Here is a 16,827-nt window from a genome sequence, read left to right as displayed (position 1 = left end):
ATCAAGTTGTGCCACCGAGTATCCCATGGGACGGGGGCTCATTTCCCTCTGCCTTTAGGGACGCTTTGGGGAAAACCTCTTTCAAGTATTACTGGATCTCTGGGGCCATGGGAGAACTTCAGGTTCTTTAGGGAGAAGGGGCGGCTACTGACAGCAAATGGAACCAGGCTCTAAGAGAAGTTTTCCAAAGGATTTGAACCTGTCCACTCCCAGGATCCTAAGTAGCTGCCTGCCTGGGTCCATGTCTGCTTGTCCCTATACCTTGCCCGTGCAATCTCCACTGAGTCCGGTGGGCATATTGTCATGTCACGTCAGAAACTTGTTTGGAGTGGGGTGCTTAAGCCAGGCTTTCTCGTGTGGAAGGCCCCTTCTCTGTGCCAGAAGTATGTTTATGTAGTGGAAGCAGCTATGGAATGCAGGCCAGCTGTATGTGGGAAAGGAGTCCAAAGCATACAGCTTCATCACACAAGAAGTGACTGTTAATTATAGTTTATATAAATGAAGCCTTTTCTGTCCATGAGACTAAGTGCCTGAGGTGTGTGAGATGTGCAGGTATTTATTTACCTGGCCTTAGTGAAGTCTTAGTAAGGACATCTTGGCCTTCTGGCTAATTGCAGAAGTAGCCTCACTTCAGAAGCACCCCCCACCCCCACCTCCATTCCATGTTTGAAGCACTCATAAGTCTCTTTTACAACCATGGGTCTCACCTCACAATTTATGTCATGATTTAGACAATGCACAAGACATGCGAGAAATGATGGACTGGATTTTGGCAGCTGAAATTGTTTCAATGCTTCGCCCTGGAGAGGCTCATCAGTTTCAAAGAACAACCTGTTGGTTTACGTGCTGGGTAAGATGCTGGGGTCAGCAAACGACAGCTACGTCTGGCCTGCTTTTGGATGGCCTATGAGCTAAGAAGGTTTTTTACATTTTGTAAGAGTTGGGGAAAAGACAAAGAAGAATATGCAGCAGAGACCCTGTATGGCTTGTAAAGTCTTGAATTTTTACTATCTGGCCCTTCAGAGAAAAGTCCGCCTACTGCTGGGTAACAAAATCATGCATTCATACCACTGGTGGTATCCTACGTCAACACCCATAATAAGATGATTGAACAAAATGGGACAAAAACACTTGAAATATCATTACTTTAATGCTCCAGGCATTTTAAACATTCATAAAATTGCCTTATTTCAGAAGTCACTTCCTTTTAGGTACAGATTCTGTGTCCAGGATCAGAGACAAGTATATCATTGAATTTTCTCCACAGCACCCATCTGCTGCAGGAGACCCACTATGGCACCTTGTCTTCTCTCACAGAGCCCCCCTGACACCCACCACAGGACTGGATCACCCCTGCCTGGCACAGCCTCGACTGGCCACGAAAGCGCACTTGGTAGCTCCACTGCCGCCCGCAGGTTCTGAGGATGCCGTACATTTCCAGCACTACCAAATACTCCAAGTCGGTGATAACCATCCTGAGGCGCTAGTGAAACATCACGTCAGCTGTAAGTCCACCAGCACCTGCTCCACTGGGTCATACAGACACGGAGGCACTTAAACGTTCTGGGTAAAATGGAGTTTATAATTACCACAGGAGTCAAGTGTGGGGGAAGGAGCTTTTCTCTCAATAATTCATTAGGGGCCGCCCCATGGCCAAGTGGTTAAGTTTCCACGCTCCGCTTCAGCGGCCCAGGGTTTCACCAGTGCCGATCCCAGGCACAAACCTAGTACCACTCATCAAGCCACACTGAGGCAGTGTCCCACATAGCAGAGCCAGAAGGACCTACAACTAGAATATACAACTATGTACTGGGGGCTTTGGGGAGAAGAAGAAAAAATAGTAATAATAATTAATAACCTTAATGCATATTTAACAGATTTATAAATTCATGTGTTCACATTTGTTGTCAAGGCTTCATGAACTGTTTGGATAGATGAGGGCATGTCTGAGGTTCCGAATGCTGTGATGAGGAGCAAAGAGAGAACCAGCTTAAGCAGCACTTGCTTGTATCATGAACACATGTGTCAACGTCTGGTCCATTCTTAAAGCAATGCCTGTTCTTCCAAAAGCAATTTTTTAAAAAGCCCTAGGCCTTATCTGCTTCTTCCAAAGTAATAATGTGTTTGTCCTTCCTTCTCAAGCAGTGCTTCAAGGCATCTCAGAGATGCCTGAGGTTCTCATTTAATTGTCAGGGGTTGGGGGAGAGGGAAGGTATGCACACCAGCATTTACAAAAAGCTTCCCAAGTGATTCCAGCATGAAGTCAGCTTTGAGAACCTTGGTACGAAAGGTTCTTGAGTCTTCCTAATCTCATCTGTCCTCACGAAAAGCCCTTGAGGTAGTCCCTGGGTCAGGCAACAAACTCTTCCATGAGGTAAGAACTAAGGCACAGACAGGTGACTGGGCCCATCTGACACCAGCAGCCAAACGACAGAGCCAAGGTTGGAATCAGCATCTCCGAATGAGTCACACCTCCTCCCCAACAACAGAGACATGGACACAGACTACACATATGGAGACTGACTGCAGAGCGAGGCACGACCTTCTGTGCAAAGGGTTTCATGGAAGGGTATGGAACAGTTCTGAGCCGACCATCCCACCTGATCAGAAATAAATGCATAAAAATACTTATTTAAACCAAGTGAGGAAAAAAGCATAACTTTTTTTTTTTAAATCCTTACTTCCCTCACATATATACTATTGATTCAGTTTTCTTAGGAAATCCATCAAGATCCACAGACTTCCTAACACCTGAACTCTTAGCTCTGTCACTAAGAGCTGGAAAACTCTCCAATGTCGCTGTAATTTAGGTCCAAAAGATCATTACGAGTCTGCGTGAGCATGTGACAGCATCACAAAACCTCCATGCTTTCCCCATCACAGACCTCCCAAGGACCCAGTGCCCTGCACTAAGTGGGTGAGCATCTCCCCTTGACCTGCTCAGAAGTCCGCAAACACTAACCCATCGCTGTGCTGGGCCTCCAGGATTGACTTTTACCACTGACTGTTTTATTTCGCTCTGATGCAAACTTAATTTTCTGTATTCTGGGTAACCACCAAAACTTTTATTTTTGATTCCAAATTCCCAATCCAGTGGGGCCTTTCTCCACTTCACCTCAACATAACGCTTTCACATGCTACACACCCACTGCTACATCTACTAAGTAATTTTTATCATTCTTTTTTTCACTGTAAGCTGCTACATCTCATCATGTTTGAGGAGGTGTTGCTTTTTCTTCTCTTTTTAAAAGTCTCCCCTGACTGCAGAACTGTTTTCTTGTGCCAAGTAGAAACGAATAATGGAGCACAGATGTGCACGAGGGAAGACCGCACCCCGTTCTGGGGCGGAGGGTGCCTTTGCAATGGGTCTGCTGTGAGTCCTAGGATACGCTACGGAGGGCCTGTTCACTCAGCTCACACTCGACACAAATGGCATCTTCTTCTTCCCACTGCTTGTGAGGCGGCCTCCTGAAAAGCCTACAGAACATTCGTCGATCCAGTAAGTGGAAACTACACCTAACGGGACACATCTGTTGACTTACAAGATGCCGTGTGGTGCTCTGAAACCACTTCTGTCCCATTTTAGGAGACTCCCACTCAGGCAAGACATACGCTTACTCAGACTTATTCAGAGCCTCTCCCTGATGCTGAGAGGCACAAGCAGACAGAGAATCCTCCCTGGAACGAAACCTGCCCCTCCGGCTCCTGCACAAAGTGCCTGCGGAGCAAGGAGGACGCACTGGGGGGAGCTCCTTGTGTCTGGGGCAGTGCCACCTCGGTGGGGGGAGCACAATTCTGCCTTCTCCTGACCCCTCGAGGGGTTTTTACAAAAGTTAAAACAGAAATAAAAACAAAAAGTAAAGAAAAGGGAACTTTGCAAAAGTGCATGTAGAATTCTGGTTAAAACAAAGATAACTGACAATCATATTTCAAAGACCTACCACAGCCAACTAGTAAGTAGAGCAAGACGTCGTGTTTTTCTCTCTCATGCTTATATGATGCTTACGGGTTTGCAGCAGACCTGCCGCTTGGTTTCTGAAACATGCAGAGAGCAGACTGAGAGCAGCGTTTGCTGTTTGGTGTCCATCCCACACCAACCCTGACAGGTGATTGACCCAACGCCATCAGGAACGTGATGAGGAAAATCTCCTTTGCTGCGAGGCAGCGCACGGCACAAAACCAAGGATGTTGGTGCATGCTTGTCCAGATGTTCGTGGGGCAGAGTGTCATGGAGGGGGACGAGCAGGGAACACATCAGCAACCTCCCCAATGCTCTCACATCCAATCCCTGTCCCAGACAGGAGGGTTGCAGCTGGGCATAGAGCTAAGGCACTAAAGCTGCAGCAGGTGGAAAGACACCAACCAAAGGTCCGACGGTCTGCAGTCCTTGGAGGAGAGGCGCTGCTCGCAGTGCTGCCTTAGGATAAAAAGCAGACTCTTTAAAGGATGAGAATATAAGTAATCAAATCTCTGTTCTTTCCCCGTAGCAGAATACTTGCTCTCCCGTCCTTTTCAGGAGGCCACATCACTGCAGTTTTCAAATCTCAAGAGCAGTGCTGAGAGCTCCACCTGGGAACCCAGAGCAACCACCCTTCGGAGAAGTCGCCTTTTCTTCTCATGCTCTCTCTTCCATCATGTCCTTGCGAGTTGCCTCCCTCTCCTGTTTTGGCTTGACGACGAACTATCCGGAGATTTCACCTTCCCCTGGAGCAGGACTCCGTGCTTCTTCCGAAGCAGCTCTGAGAACCTCCCTAGGTCACAGCTTGATGAAGGCAGCCGGCTGGGTCGGCTGCTGCTCCACGTCTGGGGGCGGAAAGACACTGGCTATGGCTATGTCCACGATGCCCTGGCACAGCTCTGCATAAAGCTTCCTGAAATGGGTTTTAAAAAATATTGTTGAGGACGTTCATCAAAGTGCAAGCAAAAAATCAAAGCTTTTTTCACCAGAATCTGCCCTAGAAATTCCATCTCACAACCACACCTATAAAACTGGTTTCCACTGTACATACAAATGGTGCAGGAGGCACTGCGTGAGGATAAAGCATCCCTTTAACAAGAATGCCTGGAAGGTCTCGCAGGTGAACTGACAGACAACTCCTGCTCTGACTTGAACTGCGGGGAAGACAGACAACTCCAGCAGAGGAGAAGAGCCATCTTGGCTGTCTGTGGTGGGCGTACACAGAGGGGCAGGTACTCCCCTGGGAAAGCACTCAATCAGCGTGGTTGAGGGGACCTTAGGAAAGACTCACCAGGAGGGACAGCTAAACTGGGGCCTGGAGAATGAGATAGAGATAGATAGATAGGTAGATAAAGAATAGATGACAGGGTAGAAATGAGGACCAAGGGAGGGGAGACAGACATAGAAGGACAGAATAAGGGAGGGGAAGGGGGAGAGGAGGAGAGACAGAGCGGGAGAGGGTGAGTTAGGGGTGGGGGAGAAGAGGGCAGCACACATGGAAGGAGTAGCACCACCAAGGAGCATGAACTCAGGGTGTTTGGGGAAGTGGATCAGTGCAGGGTGAGGCTGGGACAAGCCAGGGGCCAGACCATGTAGGGCCTGATGCCACATTCAGGGGTCTAGACTTCATCCAGAGGCAATGGAACCACCAAAGCAGAAAAGCTAAGGAGGAAAACCTCCCATCTAGTCTCTTCAGAGTAGCAATGGGGCCCTCGATCTCCCATGACCACTAAGCCCTTATAGGATTTCTGCCCATCACATGTGGCAGCCCACGAGGCCCCAGAGCCAGCTCTCTCAGGACTGACCCTAATGCACGGAAAAACCAGAGATGTGTGGTCCAAAGAGAAAACCCACATCTGAGACGATGCTCTTGGCCAGATGTGCCCACCCACCCAACTCGCTCAAGATACATTTGGAATCCAGGGGGCTGGAACCAAGGACAGGAGCCCAGGCCAGCCTGACCTAGAGGGACAGAGATCTTTACTGTCCTGACCGATTTCTGGAAGATGCTATATTCCAATCTCCACCAGGGAGAAAGTCCTCACAATCTAATTCCCATCCTCCTGAAGCAATGGAAAATCCCTACTATCATGCTCCCAGAACCTTTCCTCCCACCTCTGTCCCTTTTTACTGCCCTTGAGGCTGGTCCTTCTATGTTCCAACCTCTTGTAAAGCCCTCTGGGAAGAAAGCTCATGAAAAGCCACTCTTCCATTATGTGTCTCGGGAAGTCTAACTGCCGGCTGACATTCACCTGCCAGCTAGACCTCTGCTCTTTCCTTCTCCCCTCTCCCCAGTTCCCCAGCCCCTGTCCTTTCTGTGTACACAAATCAAGTCCTGTTTTCAACAAACTGGCCAAACCACTGGACCTCCCACTTCTGAAGGGACAGGGACAAGAAGGTCTGCAGGGGAGTGATGGTGGGTACTAAACCTGAGACTCGGCAAGTCACCAAGAGCCACAAGCTGTCAAAACACGCCAGGTTCAGTGTTTCATGATGCTTGTCACTAACCACCTTGGGAAGGTACTTTCCAAATGGAATGCTGGGTAAGAGGAGAGGGCGCAGAGCAGCTTGAACATGGTCAAGTCAACTCACATCTCAGGTATTTCTGGTGTAGGAGGTACTATATGCAGGCAATAGTACGCCCTGTGACAACCTGCTCATTTTCATGTAGCAAAAAGAGTAAATCATGAGACCTATCTGCCTACGCCTCTCAGTGTGGCCTGGGGCCCTCGTGGCTTTCCAGGCTACCTCACAGTAAGCCCCCCACCCCAAGAGCTCTCTCCACTCAAAATCATGCACCTAAAAGATAGAATCTGTTTATTTCCTATTACAGCACTTATAACACAATATGATTCATACAATAATTAATTGGGCAGTGTCTGTCTCCCCGCTCCAGTGGACTTGTTCGAGGACACTCATCTTTACGTGTCCCTAAACCCCGCTATTCTCCTACACCTCACTGCTCTCGTGAGGACTCTGAGCACAGAGGGACTCCAACAGACGTCAAGTGGCTGTGTGGCAGCCAGCGAGATGGAGCCCAAAGAAGACTGTGAACACTGGTACACAATCGTAGGGCTCTATCATCAGAAGCCTCTGTCGGGCTCCAGCATCACCTGATCTTACAAAGCACGTTAGCGAAACAGGTGAGTATCCGCCAGGCGCCTGGGTGCTGCTGGTGAGAAGGAAGTCAAAGCCATTACTGAACACTCCGACTGAGCCAAGGAGAAGTTGCTGTTTCTTCACTCTCCCCTTGACTGGGTATCCTGCAATCCTTCTATAGCAAAAAGAGGCAGATCCACCTTTTCCAGGACAGAGACTGGGGGTGCACCCTTGGGGTCCAATGTCTACTGAAAATGTTTAGTCTTATAAGGAACTACACCAGATTACCTGTATCTTGACTTAGGATTTATGCTTAGAATCAAAGAGCCACCCTGGAGCAAAATGCCTACTGAACATCCGAACAAGCTTCAGGAAGAAACAGAAACAGAGTCACCTTCCCCCCACAGGACAGTGGGATTCTTTTATTCCTTTCTTACACTGGAGACCTGCATGCTGACTGCATTTTATATTCCAGTCCTTGATCCACCGTTGAGACATGATGGCATCCCTGTCTTGAATATGCACACTATGACATTTAAGCCACTTTTCAACATTCTCAAAGCTCTTTATAGTAAGCAGACAGAACCCGCCTGCTCCCTGAAACCCCCTCCCAGCTGATATAAGGACGGGTCTTAAGGATAAATACATCTTATACATCTAAGCGCCAAAGTCACCAGGGAATAGAAGGAAGCTAGAAAGATGTCTCTACTTAGAGAAAACCCAAGGAATTACTGAATCAGGTGAATAAAAGTGTTGACCGGGAACACACTCTTTGTTCATTCAACTAATGTTTACAGTGTATGATGCACCAGGCAGAGTGCCAGGCACTGGGACTCAGAGAACAAGAGAAACAAGGCTACTGCCCCCACGGTGCATACATTCTGAAAAGAAAACAAAGACTGGTTAATTTGATGGCAATTAGTGTAATGAAGGAAACCACTGAGGTTCTGGCTGGAGAAATCAGAAATGGGATTGTTCAGGGAAGGCTTCCCTGAGATGCCATTTTCGTAGAGAAGGAACCAGCCTTGATAAGACTGGTGTGTGTGTTGCAGGGGCTCCATGCAGAGGAAGGAGGAAGCACAAAGGCCCCACAGCAGCTAAGAGCTGGAAGGGAAATGGTGGCTTGGGGTGAGGCTGGAGAGGCAGTGGCCTTGCAGGTAGAGGGAGGGGTCTGGCTTTTATCCCAGGAGTGATGGAAAGTCTAGAGAACAGCATGGCCTGGTTTCCATTTTATCACTCTGGCTGCTCCAGGGAGAGTAGATTTTTTGGGGACAAAAGCAGAAGTGGAGATCCCAGTTAGAAGGCTCTTTGCAAAACCCTCCTCAACAATGCAGGACTGCGGGAGAGCGAGGGCAGGGGCAGAGGAGGGCAGAGGACTGATGAGGCTGGAGACAGAACCGACAAAGCCTCAATGGACAGAACGTGAGGGTAATGGAAAGGAGTAGGCAGGTTTCCGGCTTAGGCTCTGGGCTGAGGGGAGGTGGACGGTCACCGAGATGGGCAACTCTGGGGGGTGGGCCTATCAGACATCCTTGCACGACACCAGGAAGGCAAATGAGACACCAGTCTGGAACTCTGGGCTATGATGTAATTTGGTGGTTCTAAAGGCACAAAGTTGAATAAGATCACATACAGAGAAAGTGTAGAGGAGAGAAAAGACACACCCGGGGCTAAGGCACTGACTCTGGTCGGCGGATGGGGAACAAGAAGCCAGTCTTGCCCATACCTCCCCCGTTAAACCTTCCCGTACAGAGTGCAGCCAAAGCCACAGCAGAAGAGCTCCAACAAGGTGTGGGGGTCAGCTGCCTCACATGCTGCTGAGAGGTCCAGGAAGTAAGGACTGGCAGGGGCCACTGGACCTGGCAATGTGGACTTGGCTGGGGACCTTCATTTCTGTGGGGCGGTCAGGATGGAAGTCAGGCTGGAATGGACCAGCGCACAGATGGGAATTGAAGAAGAAGAGACGGCGGTGCAGATGCTGCTTTCCAGAAGTTTGGCTGCGAAGGGAGCAGTGAGAGGGAGCGGTCACTGGAGCAGGATGTGGCGTCAGGGAGAGCTTTTTTTAATAGCTGGGAACATCCGCTGTGTACACACATGTTCATATCGGGGAACTGTGCTGCAGTGAGAGGAAAAGGGTTACACTGTAAACAAGGAATGTGGGAGGACAGGGAGGGGAGCGAAGAGAGGGGACAGGGTCTGGAGCACAATGGAGGATGACCCTTTGCTAGGAAGGACAGGAGAAAATGGGCATCCCACTGTGGATGTGCCAAAGGGAAGACTCGAACATTCTGCTATCCTCCACCCTTAGCCTACTTACCTCTCTTTCCTCCTTCAGATCTCAGTGCCAAATATCACCTCCCAATGGGGACCTTTTGCTCAATTATATTACTTTTTAACATGCTTTATTAAAGCGCTTGTCCTAGATTTTAATCTATATTTGTCTAGTCCTCTGCTTGCCCAGAGTCTCTCTCTAGTAAGGGCAGGGCCTGTGTCTCTTTGCTCACGACTGTGACCCAGGGCCCAGCCCAGGGCCTGGAGGGTTGGGGGGACAGCTAACAAGTACTGGTTAGTTCCAGGGTCTGACAAATGAGATGGAATCACACCTGCCGTGTCACAGCCATCAAGCAAGGGGTAAACACCTGGCTCCTAATGAAAGAACAACTTGTGTGTTAACACTGCCTCTTGTAGTACAGGACTTTCTCCTAAACCCTTGAAAAATCACTTCAATTCCCCCAAGACGTGGACGTGGAGAACCATGAAAGAGTCTTGACATGACAAAAGTGGATCTTCAGAAGAACCAACGGCCTTTGAGGATTAAGTCCGGATGCCTTTCCCTTACACTTAAGGCCTTCCATAGCGCAGTCCCAACTTACTTCTTCACCTTCATCTTTCCTTACTCCACGACACTAACCCCACGCTGCAGCCAGGCTTCTCCCCAGGAGGAACAGAAGCACCCTGAGGGCAGGTTCTGTGCATCCCCCATAGAGCCTGGCATAGAGCAAGGTCCTGCTGGATGCTGTGTCCCCTTTCTGAAGACTCTCCCTCCTCCCCTTGGCACATGTGACACTCTTCTGTTACATCCCAGTTCCAGATCCACTGTTTGCAAGGGCTCCTCAGACCACTTCCTGCCCGGGGAGCCCCAAACTCCTTGGTCATCACTGTCTTCCCCACTCACAGGACCCCGCCCACTCAACTTGTCACACAAGAGGGTCTCCTTCGGCAGTTATTAACTTTGAAGTTCTCATGGCAACTACCAGACACCTGAGCACAGACTAAGCGCTCAACACACATGGGGAAATGGGAAAGGAAATGATTCAGCAGAGCCCCTGCCAGCTGGGGTCCTCCCAAAAGACTCCCACTGCCGTTACATCCTCCCTGACAGCAGTCTAAGGGTCTACGCTTGAACACTGCGGTCACAGGAGCTCACCACCTTGCCAAGACAGGCTATTCCAACTGCGGAACCAACTTCCCACTTGTTAAACACAATGGTGTTCAGGCTTACTGAGCACAAGCAGGGGCGCCGTTGACCTCAATGAGCCAGACCTTCAGCTCCTCATCCACCATGAAGTCAAAGCCAAAGAGCTGGAAGCTCTGGTAAGGGAGGTGCTTGGTGCTGATGGCAGGCTCCACACTCATGAGGCAGCTTCTGTGGGGCAGAAAAGGAGAGCTCGCTGAGAATGGGTGGTCAAAGGAGAAGGAACATGGGAGATGCGCTTGGACGATTTTATATCAAATGTACCAATAAAAATTGGCTTTGACTTAATTCTCTTTTTTAAATTTACTACTAATTGACTATTCAAGATGATGCTACTTATCAAGCGGTTTGTTAGAAAACTCTGCAACCACTCATACTCTTCCAGGTAGAGGCTGCTTTCCCAGCACACGGCTAAGTCACTGTGGTTACAGAGATGAGTGTGGATTCCTCCAACAGGAGGGCTGCTGCCACATTTGTTTGTAATAAATAAAACACTTCTAGGGATTTTTGCCATATAAAAGAAATAGACTACCACTTGGTTAAGAGCAGAATTTGCAAAAAGAATGGTGGCCTCATTCATTTCTTTTAGTAGTTCCAGTTCTAATGCCAAATTGTTACTAATTAAAAGATTTAGAGCTGGGCTGGCCCGGGGGCATAGTGGTTAAGTTTGCACTCTCCACTTGGGCAGCCCAGGGTTCACAAGTTTGGATCCCAGGTGAGGAACTACACACTGCTTATCAAGCCATGCTGTGGAGGCATCCCACGTACAAAATGGAGGAAGATTGGCACAGATGTTAGCTCAGTGACAATCTTCCTCAAGCAAAAAGAGGAAGATTGGCAATAGATGTTAGCTCAGGGCCAATCTTCCTCGCCAAACAAACAAACAAAAAAACTCTGTAAATCAGCTCACATCACTCCCCCTCTCAAAATCCTCTACTGTGAGGGATGCTTTGACCAAACAAGATTCAGGGGATATAATAAAAGATTATCTAAAAAGAAAAGAATTAGAGCTATATACATATAGAATCTAAATATTGAAGTAGAGAATAGAATTATTAACATCAACTACTGTTTGAAAAATTAGATTTCAGTGACACAGAAAAGAAGTTGAAAATGAGTCTCAGGAACATTAACGAATAAGTACGTGAGGTCTGAGGTCAGGCTGCCGAGGTCAGGATCTCAGACAAGGTGTTTAACCTCTCTGAGCCAAGTGTTGATTTCCTTAACTATAAAGCTAGGGTAAAAATAATACCTTCTCTTAGTGGTGAGACGGTTCACAAGGAACCTGGCATAACTCCTTGTAGCTAGGAAACATCTTAGAAATGTTAATATTACAAGCAAGCATATTTTATTAACTTGTCATTAATTATGATAATCACAAGTCTATTATTTATGAATAATAAATCAACCATCCCAGAAAACCTATGCATTTCTGCTTTATGAGGATCTTCTCCGACTTTTCCCTCAACTGAATGTTGGGGCAAAATATTTACCTTAGTAAATAAAATACATTATGACGACTCTAAGATTACTAGAGATAGCTGTCCTTGTACAAAGCTGTATATTTAGAAGGAAAGAGATGTGGGGAGCTGGTTTCCATGCGACTAACTACAAGATGTATGTTTCGAGGTAGGTTTTGAGTCAATACTCAAAACTGAGGCCTCTGTGAACTTGGAGCCAGGGTCTTGCTCCCCCCAACCTCCCTCCACCATTCCCCCACCCCAATCATCAATTTTCTTTCCTTTTATCCCAAAAGGGAAAATATTTCTACAAATATGTTCAAACTTTTACAAATAATTTTGGACAGTTAGCCAGTTAAGAACCAATTGCAATCAGCATTTCTTCTCCCATTCATCTTTAACCTGCACTGGCAAGCCATGTATCACATTTTTTTCAATTTCTTGTCTCTATACCCTTAATTTTTTTTAATTAAAATACCCTTTAAAATATTATAATTAAGAAAGCTTTAAAATTTAATAGATGCTCACGGTAAGAAAGAAACAGGAAAAAAAAGAGGACAAAAACCAACAAGTGAAAGAAACTTTATGCTCCGACACATAAAGTGAAAACCATGAGCCAGAACCAATCAAAACTAAATACTACTTTTTATCTGCTGGAAGCTCAAGATTAATAATTCACTTGAAAGAATTTTTTTCATCATCAGAGACTTCATACAGTACATCTTTTTCCAGCTGGAGTGGGAAGTTAGGGGGAGGCTAGCTGGGGAAAATAAACCATGAGGGCTGTGAGTATTTACAGCACCAAAGTAGCAATACTCTGAATAGCATAGAACAATGGTGGGGGGAGGGGGTGTGCACAGCAAATATCCAGTAAATCTGTTGCCTAAAATAGGAATTCTTTCTTCAGCATACTTGACGTATCTAGTGTCAGAATTCTAACCACCTGTAATCCCTGAAGAAACGGGACTCCAAGCCCTTGTAGTTATTCTGCTAGACTCTATGTAAGAATACCTTCGGGAAAAAGTCTCAGTCATCATGACAGGGTGGTAATGACAGGGCAGATAAACAGACCAACAGAACAGAATGGAGAGCCCAGGAGCAGACCCTCACATGAACGGCCACCTGATTTATACCAAAGGCACAGCAAAATGCAGTGGGGGAAATGACACCAGAGAGAAACCTGGAACTTCAGGACTGAAGGAAGAGTAAAAGAAATGATAAATATCTGGGAAAACAGAAAAAATATTTTTTTCCTTTTAGATTTAAAGTAGGTTTCTTATAGACAGCATGTAGTTTGGTCTTGTATAAATCCAACCTGATAATCTACCCTATGTATAAAAATATATATATATGACTGTTGATAGGAAAAATTATAGCATTATGTGGTGGAGATTTCAGTGTATGCAGAGGTAATACATACAACAACGATAATAGAGAGGGAGAGTTAAGTGAACTATAAAATTATAAAGTTTCTGCATTTTATCTGAAGTGGTAAATTATTAACTCTAACAAGGCTGTGAACTATGAGGTATGTATATTATAATCCCTAGATTAACCACTAAAAAGAAAAAAAGAGATATAAACACTCAACATAAAAATTAAAATGGAACTCTAAAAAAAATTCAAATAATTCAAAAGGTGGCAGGGAAGCGGGAAGTCAAAAAAAAGGACACACAGGGGCTGGCCCCGTGGCCAAGTGGTTAAGTTCGCGCGCTCCGCTGCAGGCGGCCCAGTGTTTTGTTGGTTCGAATCCTGGGCGCGGACATGGCACTGCTCATCAGACCACGCTGAGGCAGCGTCCCACATGCCACAACTAGAAGGACCCACAACGAAGAATACATAACTATGTACCGGGGGGCTTTGGGGAGAAAAAGGAAAAAAGTAAAATCTTAAAAAAAAAAAAGCACAGACAACAAATAATAAAATAGTAGATGTAAATCCAACCAAATCAACAATTACATTAAATTTAAATGGTATAAACATACCAATTAAAAGACAGAGATTATCACATTAAATTAAAAACAAAACCCAACTATATGCTGTCTACCAGAAGTCCACTTTAAATATGGAATAGAATATAGAATAGAACAGAATCAAAGAGATGGAAGAGACATACCATGGAAACACTAATCAAAAGAAAGCTGTTCTATTAATATCAGACAAAATAGACTTCAGTATAAGAAATATTACCAGAGATAAAGACGGAAATTACATAATGATAAAGTGATCAGTTCCCCCAAGAAGAGGTAACAATTCTAAATGTATATGCACCTAACAACAGATCTTCAAAATATAGGAAGCAAAAACAAAAGGAGACACAGACAAATCCATAATTATACCTGGAGACTCTTCAATGGTTTTCCTTTCAATACTGGACAGAATAAATAGAACAGAAAATCAGCAAGGACATAAAAGTCTTGAAAAACACTACTAACCACCTTCACTTAATTGACATTTACAGAACACTCTCCCCAACTGTAGTGGAATAAACACTATTTTTAGTGCAAATGGAACATTCACTAAGACAGGCCATATTCTGGGCTATGAAACAAACTTTAACAAATTTTAAAGACATGAAACCATACAAAGTATGTTTTCTGACAATAACAGAATTAAAGTAGAAATCTGGAAAACCAAAAAAAATTGAGAAATGAGTAAAAGTTTCTAAATAACACAAGTCAAAGATAAAGTCACAGGAGAAACTAGAAAATATTTTAATAAAACAAAAATGAAAACACCACATAGCAAAATCTGTGTGATGCAGTTGAGTACTTAAGAGGGAAATCGATAGCATTAAAGTGGTTATATTTTTAAAAAAGGAACTCTCTCAAATCAATGATCTAACATTTCGCCTTAAGGAAACTGGAAAAAGAAGAGCAAATTAACCCCCTCCCTCAAAAAAAAAAAAAAAATAACCCAGAAGGAAGGAAATAATAAAGAGCATAAATCAAAGACATTGAAAACAAAACAGAAAATCAATAAAGCCAAAAGTAGATTTTTAAAAAGAGATTAATAAAATTGATAAACCTCTAGCCAATCTGTCCAAGTAAAATACAGAGAAGATATAAATTACCAATATAAGGAATGAAAAAGTGACATCATTACAGATCCTATACCTATTATAGGGTTAATAAAGGAACATTACAAATAGTGTTTGTCCTTAAATTACACAACTTAAATGGAACAATTCCTTGAAAGGCATAAACTCCCAAAGCTCCTTCAAGACACACAACCAAAAAAGATACAATTAGGTTACCTTATTATATGTTTGATTTGTAGTAAGATACTATTCTCCAGGGTAATGTTCAAAGCACTTGTTAGGTACTGATTGAACTCCTCGAAGAACATTTCGTTCCCTTCTTCATACTTCCCATAGTTCTTGGAGTACTCCTTTTGAATGCAGTGATTGGTCAAATGGGAGGTCTTGTCCTGGAAATTATCAGCATGATATGGTTCTGAAGCAGTCCGAAGCACGCCCTCTCTATAGAGGTAGATATTATACAGATGATCCACCAAAACCCAGCTTCTGCAAGTCAATAAAAACACTGTTTTACTCCAGTCATCCAAATTTTCTCCACATTATATCTATCATCCCTACACCTTGACTTTTTGGGGGGTTAGTAGAGGAAGGAGGTAGGTTCTAAAATCATATGGGGCAAATCATGACAGCCAAGATAGTGGGTTATTACTGTAATGAGGCAAACAAAACATTTCACCAAAAATGACCAGGAGACTTTGATCTCTTCAAAAGAGAAAGCATTTTGAAGAGATCTGAATGGGTTGGTTTTTAAGATTAATCTATGAAACCTCCATCTGCCATGTTTGCTCTTTCAGTAATCTTAAGAAGACCGTTCCTCCTGAAGCTGATCTGACATAGGACTGGTGTTCAAGAAGCAGCAAGTCAATATGAAGGCATCCAGGAGACAAAGAGTCCTCGATGAGGAGATGAGAACAAGGCTAAGGGTAACCTGGGCCAAGGGCTGTTCAGCTTTAGAAAGCACCATACAGCCTCTTTCTCCATGTCAGGCCCTTTGCTCAGAAAGTTAAAACCCAAAACGTGAGGTGTGCTCACGAAATCCGTAAAAAGTGGAACACAAACAATGAAGTGAGGACATATTATTTGGCAGGGTCACATGCTCTGTTGTGTCTGCATTATGTGCTTTATGTACATCTCTCAGCTTCTTCCTTAAGCAAGCCCCATATATTTATATTCCCTCCTTTGGATCCACTAGATATTTTCATTAAAGAGAACATAAAAAAAGAAAATCCATAAGCTTTGTAACATTTTCTAAAAAGATAAGAGAAATATATTGAAAGGAAAACAGAAAATTAGATACAGAAGCACAGTTCCATTCGGCTGTGCTCAATTCGGGTAACATATTAAAGACGGTCAAATACTTCTTCACATTCCACATTACCCTCCTCGTTGCACACCACTGCATTTTCTTCAGATTAGTAAGACAAAAACTCCAGACACTGACGCATTACCGAATGTCAAACTTGCGGTGACCTGGCTCCAGAAGCAGAGGGTGTTCAAGGTATTTCTGGATCACATGCACCTGGCCCTGGTTGTCTATGAAATCCAGAAGCTCTGTAGCCTCTGAGGAGATGAGGATGCCTTCACCTAACAGGGCAAAATCAAAACAGAAATTAGTCCAGCTCATCCCAAGAGGAAGAGCTCTCTACAAAGCTGGAAAGGAAATACTGACAGAAGGAAAAAACTGACAGGAAGCTTTTATTGGCCTGCTCACTCTTTTCTTTCTCCATCTCTTCACTCCTCCACTCTCTCACACTCTCCCCTCTACCCACAAGAGCACCAGGGTGGTTAACTCTTT

The 16,827-nt window shown here is 45.0% G+C and overlaps 1 protein-coding gene across 2 annotated transcripts in view; it reads right to left on the bottom strand.

The window, feature by feature from the left end:
- Positions 1–1,128: 1,128 nt before the first annotated feature.
- Positions 1,129–16,827, bottom strand: part of TTL (tubulin tyrosine ligase) — a 32,958-nt gene continuing 17,259 nt past the window's right edge. Inside the window, exons 4-7 of one of the 2 annotated variants that reach the window (XM_044772851.2) lie at positions 16,481–16,616; positions 15,249–15,518; positions 10,560–10,703; positions 1,129–4,871 (exon numbers count right to left, since the gene is read on the bottom strand). In XM_044772851.2, the coding sequence (XP_044628786.1) occupies positions 4,757–4,871; positions 10,560–10,703; positions 15,249–15,518; positions 16,481–16,616 (665 nt within the window). In that variant the 3' untranslated portion in view covers positions 1,129–4,756. Of the gene's footprint in view, positions 4,872–7,449; positions 9,174–10,559; positions 10,704–15,248; positions 15,519–16,480; positions 16,617–16,827 lie in introns of those variants that run through there. The other variant, XM_044772852.2, reaches the window with a different exon arrangement.

The sequence above is a fragment of the Equus asinus genome, chromosome 6 (genome assembly GCF_041296235.1).
Source record: "Equus asinus isolate D_3611 breed Donkey chromosome 6, EquAss-T2T_v2, whole genome shotgun sequence".
NCBI classification, from domain to species: Eukaryota; Metazoa; Chordata; class Mammalia; order Perissodactyla; family Equidae; genus Equus; species Equus asinus.
This window is presented reverse-complemented; position numbering and strand designations above follow the sequence as displayed.